Genomic DNA, 15,312 nt, shown 5'->3' with positions numbered 1-15,312 from the left:
CTCCTCCTCTACTTAGCCTCACAAGAAGGAACTACTTTTTAAAAAAAATGTTTTTTCCCCTATCAGGAAAGCCGAGTCAGTAAAGCAGTGGAAGTGATGATTCAGCATGTTGAAAACTTGAAGCGAATGTATGCCAAAGAACATGCGGAATTAGAAGAGCTGAAACAAGCTCTCCTTCAGAATGAAAGGCCATTTAGCACCCTTGAGGATGAAGGTAATCAAGGATGTTTAAAACTTCCCCACTTGTTCTTCTAACAGTCTGCATGCATTCTCCTGTAACATGTTTGGAATAAGAATTCATGATAGAGATTATGCTAATAAAATAGCTTGCTTCTGCTGCCGTGTTATTTTCACAGCCAAAACATGTTTCTTATTGGAAAATTGAGGACATACCCTAATAGCCTCAACAGAATGGAAGGAAGAAGGGCAGCTAGGTGGTGCAGTGGATAGAGCACCGGCCCTTGGATTCAGGAGGACCTGAGTTCAAATCCGGCCTCAAACACTTAACACTAGCTGTGTGACCCTGGGCAAGTCACTTAACCCCAATTGCCTCACCAAAAAAAAAAATTTTTTTTAAAGAATGGAAGGAAGATATACTTGCTACTGAACACTTTGCTAATACTGGTGTTGCTTTAGGGTAGTTTTGGCCTGGGTTATTATTGCCTCTGTTTCCATCCATATACTAGGAAGTGAAAAAAAAACAACTTGGTGTATGTGATCCTATACCATGGGATTCTGTGTTCTCCAGGAGAACATATGACCTACTTCACCACAACAGACTGAAGGGACTTGGGTCGGGGGAGGGGGGGGGTCCAAAATTGGATGTGGAGAGGGGGAGGTGAATGGGTAGACAAAGTAGGTATGACAGGAAGATAGATATCAGTCCTCAGGAAATGTCATAATATAAGATATACATGAAGTTAAGCTCTGGTTGTTTGTTATTGCTGTTTTAAAGTAAATACAGGGGGCAGCTAGGTGGCATAGTGGATAAAGCACCAGCCCTGGATTCAGGAGTACCTAAGTTCAAATCCGGCCTCAGACACTTTACATAAACTTACTAGCTGTGTGACCTTGGATAAGTCACTTAACCCCCATTGCCTCACACACAAAAAAAAATCAATGATAAAGTAAATACAAATGTATAAGTTTGTGTTAGATGGATTTAGGTGATACTTCCCACTGATCAAATTTCAACCGTCTTATTCTTGTTAGAATACTATGAGGGGGCAGGTAGGTGGCAGGGTTATTGCTGGTTTTATTGCAGGTTGTTATTGCTGTTTTAAAGTAAATACAGGGGGCAGCTAGGTGGCATAGTGGATAGAGCACCAGCCTTGGATTCAGGAGTACCTGAGTTCAAATCCAGCCTCAGACACTTAACACTTACTAGCTGTGTGACCCTGGGCAAGTCACTTAACCCCAAATGCCTCACTTAAAAAAAGAAAAAAAAAGAATGCTACGAGTAATCCTGGTGTAATCTCTTGTTTGAATTATCCACTAATTTTTCAAGAAATAATCATACATGACATCCTTGATCTGTAAATGTGAGTGAAATGCCACAAGAACATTTCTGTTCAAGTGGAGGTTTTTATCTTATTTTTATTTTCAAATCTAAATTTTTTATCTTCCTTTATCCTCTCTCCCACCCACTGAGAAGTCAAAAAAACACAATATGAAGTCAAGCAAAACACATTTTCACATTAGCCATGTTCTTAAAAACAAAAAACAAACCAAAAAAGCATGAAAAATAAAGAAAAAATATGCTTCAATCTGTACTTTGAGGCCATCAGTTCTCTAGTTGGAAGTGGAGAGCATTTTAGATAATGAGTTTTTTGGAGTTGTGGTAGATCATTTTATTGATCAGAGTTACAGTTGGTTATCTGTACAATATTTCTATTACTGTGTAAATTGTTCTCCTGATTCTGCTCACTTCATTTTGTATCAGTTCGTATAAGTCTAATCAGGCTTTTCTGAAACCATCTCCTTCATCATTTCTTGTAGCACAATAGTATTTCATCACATTCATATATCATAATTTGTTCAGCAATTCCTCAATTAATGGGCATTCCCTCATTTTCCAATTCTTTGCCATCATAGAAAGAGCAGCCTTAAATATCTTTGTACATTGGATCCTTTATTCCCTTTTAATCTCCTTGTGGTATAGAACTAGTAGTGGTATTGTTCTATCAAGTGGTCTACACAGTTTTATATCCCTTTGGGCACAGTTCCAAATTGTTCTCTAGAATGATTGGAATAGTTCACAGCTCTCCCAACAGTGCATTAATGCACCTATTTTCCCACATGCCCTCCAGCATTTGTTATTTTCCCTTTTTGTCTTCTTAGCCACTACAGGTATGAGGTAGTACCTCCAAGTTCTTTTAATCTGCATTTCTCTTATTGTTAATGATTTAGAGCATTTTTCATATGACTACTGATAGCTTTGATTACTTCTTCTAAAAACTGCATATTTACATCCTTTGTCCATTTATCAACTGAAAAATGGTGCCTGTTTTTTAAATTTAGGTCAGATACATGCATACATACATACATACACACACACACACACATATATTTGAGAAATTAAACCTTTATCAGAAAAACTTGCAGGAAAAAAATTTCCCCCAAATTCTTGCTCTTCTCATTTTGGTTGCAATGCTTTTGTTTGTGAAAAAAAAAAAACTTTCTAAATTTCTATAATCAAAATCCATTTTGCCTCCTTTGAACTTGCTTTTCCCTTGTTCAATCATGAACTCTTTCCATAGATCTGACAGGTAATTTCTTCCATGTTCCCCTAATTTGCTTATGATATCTCATGTACCCATTTTGAACTTATCTTGGTATGCAGATGTTGATATAGTACTGGTTTCTGTCAATCTGATTTCCAGTTTTCCAGAATTTTTTTGTCAAATAGTGAATTCTTGCCCTAGTAGCTTGGATCTTTGGGTTTTATCAAACACTAGGTTACTGTGGTGATTTATTTCTCTATATTGTGTGCCTAATATATTCCACTGATCAACCACTCTATCCAGTGCCAGATTGTTTTGATGATTACCACTTTGTAGTATAATTTGAAATCTGGTGCTCCTAGGCTACCTTTCTTCACTTTAATTTTTTTTTATATTCTTGAACTTTTATTCCTCCAGATGAATTTTGTTATTATTTTTCCTAGATCTATAAAATAATTGTTTGGTAGTTTCAGTTCTACTACCTGAATAAGTAAATTTAAGTGATATTGTCATTTTTATTACATTAGCTTGGCCTATTGATGAACAATTAATATTTCTCAAATTGATCTATTTTTGTTTGTATTTATTTGTAGAGTATTTTCTATTCATGTTTATATAGTTCCTGTGTGTTTCTTGGCAAGTAGACTCCCGAGTATTTTATACTGTCTGTAGTTATTTTAAATGGAATTTCTCTTTCTAGCTCTTTCTGCTTGGTTTTATGACTAATAATTTAAAATACTAATTATTTGTATAGATTTATTTTATATCCTGCAACTTTGCCAAAGTTAATTGTTTCAACTAGTTTTTAATTGACTCTATAGGATTCTTGAAGCATATCATCCTATCATCTGCAGAAAGTGATAGTTTTGTTTCCTCATTGCCTGTGCCTTTTCTTTCAATTTCTTTTTTTTTTGTCTTATTGCTATAGGTCACATTTCTATAATATTGAGTAATCATGGTTATAACTGACATCCTTGCTTTGCTTCAGATCTTACTGGAAAAGCTTATAGTTTATTTCTAATATAGATGATGCTTGCTCTTGGTTTAAGTGGCTATTACTTAACCATTTTCTGAAAAGCTCCATTTATTTCTGTGCCCTCTAGTATTTTAATAGGAATAATAGTTGCATTTCATCAAAAGCTTTTTCTGCATCTGTTGAGATAATCATAAGATTTTTGCTTTTGTTATTGATAGGGGCAATTAGTCTCATAGTTTTCCTAATATTTAACCAACCTTGCATTCTTGGTATAAATTCAGCCTGGTCATAGTGTATGAACTTTATGATATGTTGTTGGAATCTCCTTCCTGGTATTTTCTTTTTTAAATTTTGTATTAGTATTCATTAGGGAAATTGGTCTATAGCTATATTTTTATCAGAGGTGAACATATTTTTCTTTTTCTTTTTGTTTTAGCTATTGATGATCTAACTGCACACAGACAGCTGATTCTGATCAGTTTTTCATATCAGTAACCATCATTTATATGCCCCAAATTGCCTATACCAGAATGATATATTTATTTTTCAAGTTTCTTATGCCTCTGGCAGAAATCATGAGACCTTAGAATGGTTCCTGACCCTAAAATCCACTTTATTCTTTATCTCTTCCCATGCATTTCTCTCTGACCTCAAGAAATACATAGCACTTAGCAATAAAGCTATAGTTCAGTAACCTAGCAGTAGAGGTCAAGATGAACAGTCACCATTGCCTTCCCTTTGGTGAAGTGGTATATGAGAAGAAAGGAGATCCACAAACTATATAATACCAGCATACTGAATGTGATATACTTGACTTTATTGAAGGTGTTGGGTGTGCCCCTGGCCAGAAAAGCCACAATGAAGTTCCTCAGGGCCAAAAAGTCCATGTATGTTGCATACAATATAAGAAAATGATAGAGCCTTCATTACGTCCAATGATGATGTAGCCATATTCAGAAAATGTGTCTCCCTCTGGGAATGGTGAAGAGGTTTCTAGCCAAATGCCACAGAAAATCATTTGAATTGTGGAGCAAATGAAAACTACACAGTTGGATACTCTAGGATGCACCCACAATCCTGTTCCTGCCCCCTGGATTTATAACCCTGAAGGCCAAAACCTCTATGATGATTTTTGCTAAAATGAAAGAAGCAGCCACAATGAACACAACTCCAAATATTGCTTGTTGGAAGAGGCAGATGGCTTTTGTGGGACAGTCTATGAAGTGCAACAAACAAAGGAAACAGAAAGCAAGAGACAAGGAAAATTTGGCTAACACCCTGGTTATTGGTTTTAACTATGGGATGTCTCAGTACTTCACACAAACCCATACAACCAGAGCTCTCAGTATAGAGAAGAAAGTATCTAAAGATGCCAAAGTCATCCCAGAGGCTCTGAAAAATTTAAGAATATAGTTATCTTGGGAAGTAGCAATTTCTCTCCTCACTTGAATACTCAACTACTGGGCACTTTACACGATGCACTGAATCTTTTTATTCTCTTGAGTCTTATGTCAAATTTTCTATTAATCTCTGGCCTTTTTAAAAAATCAGTAATATATGAAAGTCCTCTATTAAATATCCAGTTTTCCCCTGAAAGATTATACTCAGTTTTGCTTGGTAGGTTATTCTTAGTTGTAATCCTAGTTCCTTTGTCTTCTGATACATCATATTCCAAGCCTTCCATTCCTTTCACATAGGAGCTGCTAAATCTTGTGTGATCCTTAATTGATTCAATGGAATCTGAATGGTTCCTTTCTGGCTGCTTATAATATTTTCTCCTTGACCTGGGAGCTCTGGAATTTGGCTATAACATTCCTGGGAATTTTCATTTTGGTATCTCTTTCAGGTGGTGATCAATGGATTATTTCAATTTCTATTTTACCCTCTGGGTCTAGGATATGAAGGAAATTTCCCTTTATTGTTTCTTGAAATGTGATGTTTAGGCTCTTTTTTTGTTTGAAAGTGATACATTGGGGGCAGCTAGGTGGTGCAGTGGATAAAGCACCAGCCCTGGATTCAGGAGGACCTGAGTTCAAATCTGGCCTCAGATACTTGACACTAACTAGCTGTGTAACCCTGGGCAAGCCACTTAACCCTCATTGCCCTGCAAACAAACAAAAGAAAGTAATACATTTAATGTTTCTGCTTTTCTATCTTTGTTTCTGAAGTTTTTATGCCATATTACAAGGTCAACTCTTGTGAAAGTGCTCTGACTTTTGAGAAAAAGGTATACTCCTATCTATTGCTATTCAGTATTCTCAGAGATTATCACATTTAACTTTTCTAAAATTCCATTCATATCCTTAATTTCTTCCTATTTTATGGTTAGATTTATCTACATCTGAGGGAGGTAAATTGAGGTGACCCCACTAGTACAGTATTAGTGTCTTTTTCCTCCAATAATTCATTTAACTTTTCCTTCAAAAATTTTGATGCCATGCTATTTGGTGCATATATATTTGGTATTGCTATCACTTTATTGTATTTTTTGTTGTGGAGTCATTTAAGCTGTGTCCAACTCTTTGTGTTCCCACTTAAGGTTTTCATGGCAAAGATACTAGAGTGGTTTGTCATTTCCTTCTCTAGCTCATTTTACAGATGAGGAAACTGAGGTAAACAGGGTTTAGTGACTTGCCCAGGGTCACACAGATAGTAAGTGTCAGGCCAGATTTGAACTCGGGAAGGTAATTTTTCCTGATTCTCACCCCAGTGCTCTATCCATTGCACCACGTGTCTGTGGCACCATTTTAGCAGAATGTAATTTCCCTGATTATCTCTTTAGTTAGGTCTATTTTTGGTTTTGTCTGAGATCATGATTGCTACCCCTGTTTTTTCTTACTTAAGCTGAAGCATAACATATTCTGCTCCAGCACCTTATTTTAACTTTCTGTGTATATTCCTATTTCAAGTGTGTCTCTTGTAAGCAAAATATCGTTGGCTTCTGATTTCTAATCCATTCTGCTATCCTTATTCATTTTATGGGTGAATTCAGTCCATTCACATTCACAGGTATGATTTCTTACTGTGCATTTCCCTCCATCCTATTGCCTTCTATTTATCCTTCACTTTTTTGACTCTGTCCCCTTCTCAGAAGTCTGTTTTCTTTGAACTAATGGCTCCCTTAATCTGTTCCCTTTATCCCACGACACACACACACACACACACACACACACACACACACATACACACACACACACACACACACACCTCCCTTGTTGAACCAGTTAAGATAAAATTGAGGTTCAACATTGCCCATTCTCCCTTTCCTATTTTTCCCTTAACTATAAAAATTCTTCCTTGCTCACCTCTTTCATGTGAGATAATTTTCCCCATTCTTCTTTTTCTTCCCCCTTCTCCCAAAACATCCCTCTTTCTTATGCTTCCATTTATCTTTTGAAATAATTTCAACATAGTAGGCTCACAGTCACACTGTCTAAGCCGACTCCATCTAATGGCCCTAAATGATTAAAAACTTATTAGGGATTATTTCTCACCCACATTTACCATTTTTGTTTCTCTTGAGTTATGTGTTTGAATGTCACATCTTCTATTCAGTTCTGGTCTTTTCATAAGGAATGCCTGAAAGTCCTTTATTTCATTAAATGACCACTTTTACAGCTCAGTGGATTCCTGTCATTTTTCAATGCTTCTAAAGTGGCTTGATCCAGGGATAGGTCTGATCCCTACCCTCCTGATTTTTACTCTGGTCCTTGTACAGGCAGGATCCCTGTCTCCTCATGACTGTAACAACTCCACTCCATCCTATAAATGCAACCCAAAACTGGGTAATGATTGAAAAAGCTGTCAAATGGTACTAGATCTTATGCCCAGTACTAGTTCAGGGGTCCCCTGGGATCTTTTTCTGAGCAGGTTTTCAGTCCCCTTACCATCTCTGGGCACTATTTACCTTTGCCACCCCTATAGTCCATAGTGGGTACAGCTTTCCCCATGTGCTGCACTCCCAGGCAGTCCTCACCCCAGTGTGCACAAGATCTCTCTGTCTGCCTAAGTTGCCCTGGGTTATAAAAATTACTCACTGTGATTTTCTGTTGGTTTTCCCCACTCACAATTAATTTTGATACACATTTTAAAGTTGTTATATAAAGGTGTTTGTGCAGCAAAAATGCTTGATTCCACCACCTTGGCTCTGCCCCTCTACTTCATTTATTTAAATAATAAATTTTATTGATATATTTTTACCACCTTCAGTCTATCCACTTAGCTATCCTTTGTAACCAAGTAAAACAGTTCAGCAAAACTTTATTTAAAAAAAATAATGTGACCTTTTGTATTTCAGTTAAGTATTCATTTGGAATTTTTGTGGCATATTGCATGAAGTGTTTACAAATATATACATATATAAAATGTATGTGTATAACTATATTCTACCAGAATGTATGAGTTTTCTCAGTAGGTCTTGTCAAATAGTGTATCTTTCATCTATTAATTTATATTCTTGGTTTTATTAAACACTGGGCTTCTGAGTTTGTTTCTGGTTCTTTATTTTGAGATAGCAACTTTCAGGGGGAATACTTCAAATATAATAGAAAATTTCAAATACTGTTCTGCATATCTGTATGCCCTTCTGAACTTCCTTCTGATTATTTCTATTTATTTAGTGAGTCATTAGCTTCTTTTAAATCTTTCATTTTCTTAGTATCGTTATCAATACTCACATAAAAACTAGTAATCAGGGGCAGAGACAAGAGGGCAGAGGAAAGGCAGTGACTTGCCTGAGCTCTCCCCAAGACTCTTCCAAATACCTTCATATAGCGACATAAGACAATTCCTGAAGCAGCAAAAACTACAAAAGGACAGAGTGATGAAATACTCTTCCAGATGGAGACAACTTAGAAGGTCAGCAGGAAAGGTCTGTTGTACCAGGGTGACAGTGGAGTGTAAGACCTAGCCCCAACCCCAGTAAATAAGGAGCAGGCCTTGGGATCCTCTAAATCAGCAGCATCAGCAACTGCTTCTGGAACTCAACCCACAGATGGTAAGGAGGTCAAACAACTGTCCTGAAGGAGATTACAGGGGTCTCTTTGCTAGCACTGAGGCAGGACTCTGTTGTTTTGTCTATAGTCAGATCCAGGTCACATTCTTGGGTGGCAGTCCCAGGCCAGGGAGGAGCACAAGCACACCAGAGCTTGCGGCCAGTGGAGCTAGATGCTCCTCATAGTTCCAGGGCAGAAAAGCAGGTTTATGGTGGCTTACAGACCAGAGCACAGGCCAGTATAGTAGTAAACTTACCTCTCCCTGAATCATACCACCTTGGAAGAACTAAAAACTTTCAAATTTCTAGAAGTATCTGTGAAAACAGCTACACAAAGCTGGAACAGTGCGCCCTCCACCTTGGAAGCAGTGCCCCACTTTAACAAAGAGTTAAAAATCAAGAAATAGGCTGCGAAAATGAGCAAACAGAAAAAAAATCTGACCATGTACAGTTTCTATGGTGACAGGGAAGATCAAAATATATCCTCAGAAAGATAACAAAGTCAAAGCTCCTACATACAAAGCTTCCAAGAAAAACAGGTATTGGTCTCAGAACATGGAAGTACTCAAAAAGGACTGAAAATAAAGTAAGAGAGGTAGAGTAAAGAATGGAAAGAGAAATGAGAGTAATGTAAGAAAATCATGGAAAAAAGTCAACAGCTTTGTAAAGGAGACACACAAAAAATACTGAAGAAAATAACACCTTAAAAACAGACTAGGGGGCACCTAGGTGGCACAGTGGATAAAGCACTGGCTCTGGATTCAGGAAGACATGAGTTCAAATCTGGCCTCAGACACTTGATACTTACTAGCTGTGTGACCCTGGGCAAGTCACTTGACTCTCATTGCCCTGCCCCACAAAAAAAAACAAACAAAAACAAAAAACAGACTAGGCCAAATGGAAAAGGAGGTACAAAAGCACTCTTTACAAATTAGGATTGAGCAAATGGAAGTTAATGACTTTATGAGAAATTAAGAAGCATTAAAGCAAAACCAAAATAATGAAAAAATAGAAGGTGATATCTCCTGAAATATCTCCTTGGAAAAACAACTGACCTAGAAAATAGATCCAGGAGAGATAATTTGAAAATTATTGGACTACCTAAAAAGTCATGATCAAAAAAAGAGCCTAAGGGGCAGCTAGGTGGCTCAGTAGATAAAGCACTGGCCCTGGATTCAGGAGGGCCTGAGTTCAAATCCGGACTCAGACACTTAACAATTACTAGCTGTGTGACCCTGGGCAAGTCACTTAACCCTCATTGCCCTGCAAAAAAAAAGAGCCTAGACATCATTTTCTAAGAAAAATTGCCCTGATATTCTAGAAGCAGATGGTAAATTAGAAATTGAAAGAATCCACTGATCACCTTCTGAAAGAGATCCCAAAATGAAAACTCCCATGAATATTATAGCCAAATTCCAGAACTCCCAGGTCAAGAAGAAAATATTGCAAGCAGCCAGAAAGAAACAATTCAAGTATGGTGGAGCCACAGTCAGGATAACACAAGATTTAATACCTTCTACATTAAAGGATAGGAGGGCTTGGAATATGATATTACAGAGGGCAAAAGAACTAGGATTACAACCAAGAATCACCTACCCAGCAAAACTGAGTATAATCCTTCAAGAGGGGGAAATGGGAATTCAATGAAAGAGAGGACTTTCAGGCATTCTTGATGAAAGACAGGTGAATAGAAATTTTAACTTTCAAATACAAGACTCAAGAGAAACATGAAAAGGTAAACAGGAAAAAGAAATAATAGGGGATATTAAAAGGTCAAACTATTTACATTCCTACATGGGAAGCTGATACTTGTAACTTATAAGAACTTTCTCATTATTAGGGCAGCTGGATGGGGTACATTTAGACAGGGGGCACAGGTGTGAGTTGAATATGATGGGATGGTATCTTTAAAAAAATAAAGATAGAGGAATGCACTGGGGGAAAAGGAAAGGGAGAGGTGGAATGGGGTAAAGTATGTCACATAAAAGAAGCAAGAAAAAGCTTATACAGTGGAGGGGAAGATGGAGGAGGTACCAGGGAGTAAGTGAACTTTACTTTCATCAGAACTGGCTGAAAGAGGGAATAACATACACACTCATTTGGGTATTGAAATCTATCTTATCCTGCAGGAAAGTAGGAGAGGAAGAGGATGGGGGTGGGGATGATAGAAGAGCAGAAAGATTGGGGGAGGGAACAGTCAGAAGCAAAATACTTTTGAGGAGGGACATGGTGAAAGGAGATAGAGAATAAGCATTGTGGGGAGGGAATATGATGGAAAGAAGTACAGTTAGGATAGCAACTGAAAATTTTTTGAAGCAAGTTTGATAAAGGCCTCATTTTTCAAACATATAGAGAACTGAGTCAAATTTATTAAAGTAAAAGCCATTCCCCAACTGATAAATGATCAAAAGATAGGAACCATTTTCAGATAATAATAATCAAATCTATCTATAGTCATATAAAAAAATACTCTAACTCACTATTGATTAGAAAGATGCAAGTCAAAACAATTCTGGGGTACTACCTCATGTATTGATTTGTATACTAGGACAGAAGAGGAAAATGACAGATATTGTAGGGAATATGGAGAAAATGAGACATTAATGCACTGTTGGTGGAGTTGTAGACTGATTCAAATATTATGTAGAGTAATTTGAAACTATGGCCAAAGAGCTATAAAACCATGCATACTCTTTGACTACTAAGTCAGTATTCAAAAAAAGATAAAAAACAAAAAGTTAAAGGACCTATATGTACAAAAAATATTTATGGAAGCTTTTTTTCTGGTGCAAAAAATTTGAAATTGAGGGCATTCTCATCAATTGGAGAATGGCTGAACAAATTGTGGGATGTGATTATGATGGAACACTATTGTGCTATAAGAAATGATGAGCAGGAAAGACATATGAAATGTACTTTATACAAAGTAACAGCAATATTGTAAGATGATCAGCTTTGTGTGCTATTCTCAGCAATACAATGATCCAAGACAACTCTGAAGGACTAATGATGAAAAATGTGATCCATCTCCAGAGAAAGAACTGATGTCTGTATATAGATTGAAGCATATTTTTATTTTTCTTGAGTTTTTTTGTCTGTTTTCTTTCACAGCCTAATATGGAAATGTTTTGCATGACTACACATATATAACATATTGAATAGCTTACCTTCTTAAGGGGGGGGGGGTGGAGGAAAGAAGAGAATTTGGAGCACAGAGTTTTTAAAATGTATGTTAAAATTGTTTTTATATGTAATTGGGGAAAATAAAATTCTAAATTAAAAAAAGAAAAAACTAATAATCATTATAATGAAAAAGGTCTATATATTGTCTAGCTCTGAAAATATGTTTTATTTTGCACTACAAGCCAATCATCTCTTTGCTAAGGGGTAGGAAGCATGGCTCATTGTCTGGAATCTTTTCTTCTAGAATAATGACTGGTTATTACATTGATCAAAGTTCTTAAGTTTTTCAAATTTGTTTTTCTTTATAATGTTGTATAAATTGTTCTCACTCTGCTCACTTAGTTCTGCATAAATTCATATAAGTCCTTACCAGTTTTCTCTGAATCTCTCCCTTTAATTACTTCATGTAATAATATTCCATTATTTCACATACTATAATTTATGCAGCCATTCCCCAGTTGATGGACACCTACTATTTCCAATTCTTTAATACAAAGAAAAAAGGCTCTCATACACACACACACACACAAACACACACACATATGTACACATACACATATACATATGTATTGTGTATATGAATGCAATATACACACTATATATATATATAGATATATATATGTGTATTTATATATGGTTCCTTTCCCTCTGTCTCTGATCGTTTTGGTGTTACAACCTAGTAATGGTATCATTAAGACAAACAGTATTCTAGTTAAGGAACTTTTGAGGTAAAATTCCAAATGGTGAGAATGGTTAGACCAATTTACAGTTCCAACAATATGTTAGTATATCTGTCCTCCCACATCCTCTCTAATAATTGTATTTTTGCTCTTTGATCATCTCTGCCAATTGGTCTGAAATGAACCTCAGAGTTGTTTTAATTTGGATTTATATTATTAATAGAGTGTTTTTCATATGGATGATTTCTTACTATCTTCTTTTGAAAGTTTGACCAATTATAAATTAAAAATTACTGTTTTCATACATTTGTATCAGTGTGTTATCTGTCCTTAAGATGAGACTTTTAACAGAGAAACTGGCAACAATTATTTTTTTGTTTCCTCTCCACTTTTCTTCATTATTTGTGCAAAAACTTTTCGATTTTATATAATCAAAACTATCCAGTTTATCTCCTTTTATCTACTCTCTCATTTAATCAAAAGCTCTATTCATAATTGTTAATGGTATCTCTTTCCATGTTCCTCTGTTTATGATAACCTTTTATATTTAGGTAATATATCCATTTGGAGCTTGATATATTATATGAGATAGTGATATAAATCTAATTTCTGCTTTCCATTTTCCCAGAAATTTTTATCTGATATAATTCTCACCCAGTAGTTGGAATCATTAGATTTTTTAAATAATCATTTGAGTTTTGTGTGCCTAGTCCATTCCAATGATCAACTTTTACATTTTTTTAATCATTAGCAAATAGTTTAGATGACTACTTTGCAGTATTTTTTTGAGATCTGGTCCTGCTAGCCCTTTTTCCTACTTTTCCCCCATTAACTCCCTTGAAATTCTTGACCATATGAATTCTTATTTTTTTTTGTAGCTTGATTCATATGACACTGAATCTATAAATTAATTTTTGTAGTAATATCATTTATTTTATTTTATTAGCATGGCCCAACTCTGAGCCATTCATCTCTCTCCAATCATTTGTCTGTATTTTTGTAAAGAATCTTTTATAGTTGTATTCATATTTCTGTCTTATTAGTAACTGGACTACTAGATATTTTCAAACACTTAGCTGTTGTTTCAAATGGAATTTTTCTTTCTATCTTTTCCCACTGGACTTACTGTAGGAAATTTTGAAAAGCTATTAAATGATTACAATAAATTTTTAGATTTTCCTTATTTTTTAAGCTTTCATGAATGAATTTACTGACATTCTTTATTTTTTCAAGAGTTGACATCTGAAAAATTGAAAACCATTACTTTAATGTAAATTGTATATATAACTTCAATAACGTGTGTGTTTTTCCCTTCAGATGACCCTCAACCTAAAAGGCGTTCAGCATCTCTAAATTCTAAGGTAATTAAAGTTGCATGGATTTTCAGAGTTTATGGGATATATATTACCTTACTATTTGTTCCATAATGTCCAAGTATAAACTATCTTTTAATCTTATCCAATACATAAAAAACTGGATTTCATAAAAATATAGGTTATTTTAGTTTTAAAATCAGAGGAGACCTTGGAGGCCATGTTGTTGAGTACTTTCATTCACTAAAGATGAAGCTTCTGAGGGCCAGAGAAGTTCAGTAATTTGCCTGAGATCATAATCTAGTTTGTAAAAGATCTAAGTCTAGGATTTATGTCTTCTGACTCTCAGTCTATTCCTCTTTTCAGCATACCCTGATGGTAAAAAAATATATATTATGGAGTTATTACTTGTTTTACAAAACTATAAAATTACATTAAGTAATATATTTATTTAGTGAATTAAAGTGACTATTAAAATTTTACTTAAATATTATTTTTATATAACATCTTGTTTCCATAGAGTAGACAGATCAGCATATGTTTAAAATGTACAATGGGAGAGTGGGAGTCAGGAATGACTCCTAAGTCCTGCCTTTGGCACATATATGTCTTTTAAACTCTAAGGTGCCCCTAAGTAATTCCATAAAAGTCATAGATGAATTGACAATCTGCATCAGTGGAGGGAGATCCCACATCAGGAATACCCTAACTTATGTAAGTCATAGGTTAGGACCAAAACAAACGAATGAACAAAACTCAAACCCAAAAGATGTCGAGTCATCCAAAAAACAGGTTACACAAGAAAAAAGTGATCCACTTAAATAATGAAGCAAATAGATTCTGTTGTGCATTGCTAAGAAATAACTGCTTAAATTGTATAATATGCTCATGAAACAATGCAGCTAGTTCCAGAAAGACACACATTAAATATTCTCCTGATTTTCTAAGTATACTTCATAACCATTTCATGTATTTTAACGCAATGAAGCTTGAGTCATAGGAATATTTTACAGGAGAATTGGGAAATGTGAAACTAAACATTTTAATTACCTATAATCTGAAAACATTTTAGATAATTTTTTTCAGATTAAATTTTTTTTCAAAAATTAGGATAACAGAAAATAAGTATCAAAATTATAAAATCTTTACAATTTTTATTTACCTAAAAACTGACTGTCATATTTCAATGTTGAATGTTTCTTTCTAAACTATATGGGAGTCAGCTAGGTGGCACAGTGGATAAAGCACTGGCCCTGGTTTCAGGAGGACCTGAGTTCAAATCCGGCCTCAGACACTTGACACTTACTAGCTGTGTGGCCCTGGGCAAGTCACTTAACTACTTAACCCCAATTGCCTCACCAAAAAAACAAAAACCAAAACCAAAAAAAAAACCCTATAAACCATATGGATTTAAAACATAGTAAGGAACATTTTAAATGAAAGT

The 15,312-nt window shown here is 35.3% G+C and overlaps 1 protein-coding gene across 2 annotated transcripts in view; it reads left to right on the top strand.

The window, feature by feature from the left end:
- The window catches only part of IRAG2 (inositol 1,4,5-triphosphate receptor associated 2), an 84,198-nt gene that overhangs the window by 63,979 nt on the left and 4,907 nt on the right, over window positions 1–15,312 (top strand). For both annotated transcript variants that reach the window (XM_043968703.1, XM_043968702.1), the window contains 2 exons: window positions 67–214; window positions 13,873–13,916. In XM_043968703.1, coding sequence (XP_043824638.1) covers window positions 67–214; window positions 13,873–13,916 — 192 coding nt within the window. The remainder of the gene's footprint in view (window positions 1–66; window positions 215–13,872; window positions 13,917–15,312) is intronic.

Source organism: Dromiciops gliroides, chromosome 5 (genome assembly GCF_019393635.1).
Source record: "Dromiciops gliroides isolate mDroGli1 chromosome 5, mDroGli1.pri, whole genome shotgun sequence".
NCBI lineage: Eukaryota > Metazoa > Chordata > Mammalia > Microbiotheria > Microbiotheriidae > Dromiciops > Dromiciops gliroides.
Note: the sequence above shows the minus strand (reverse complement) of the source record. Positions and strands in the feature narration are given on the sequence as shown.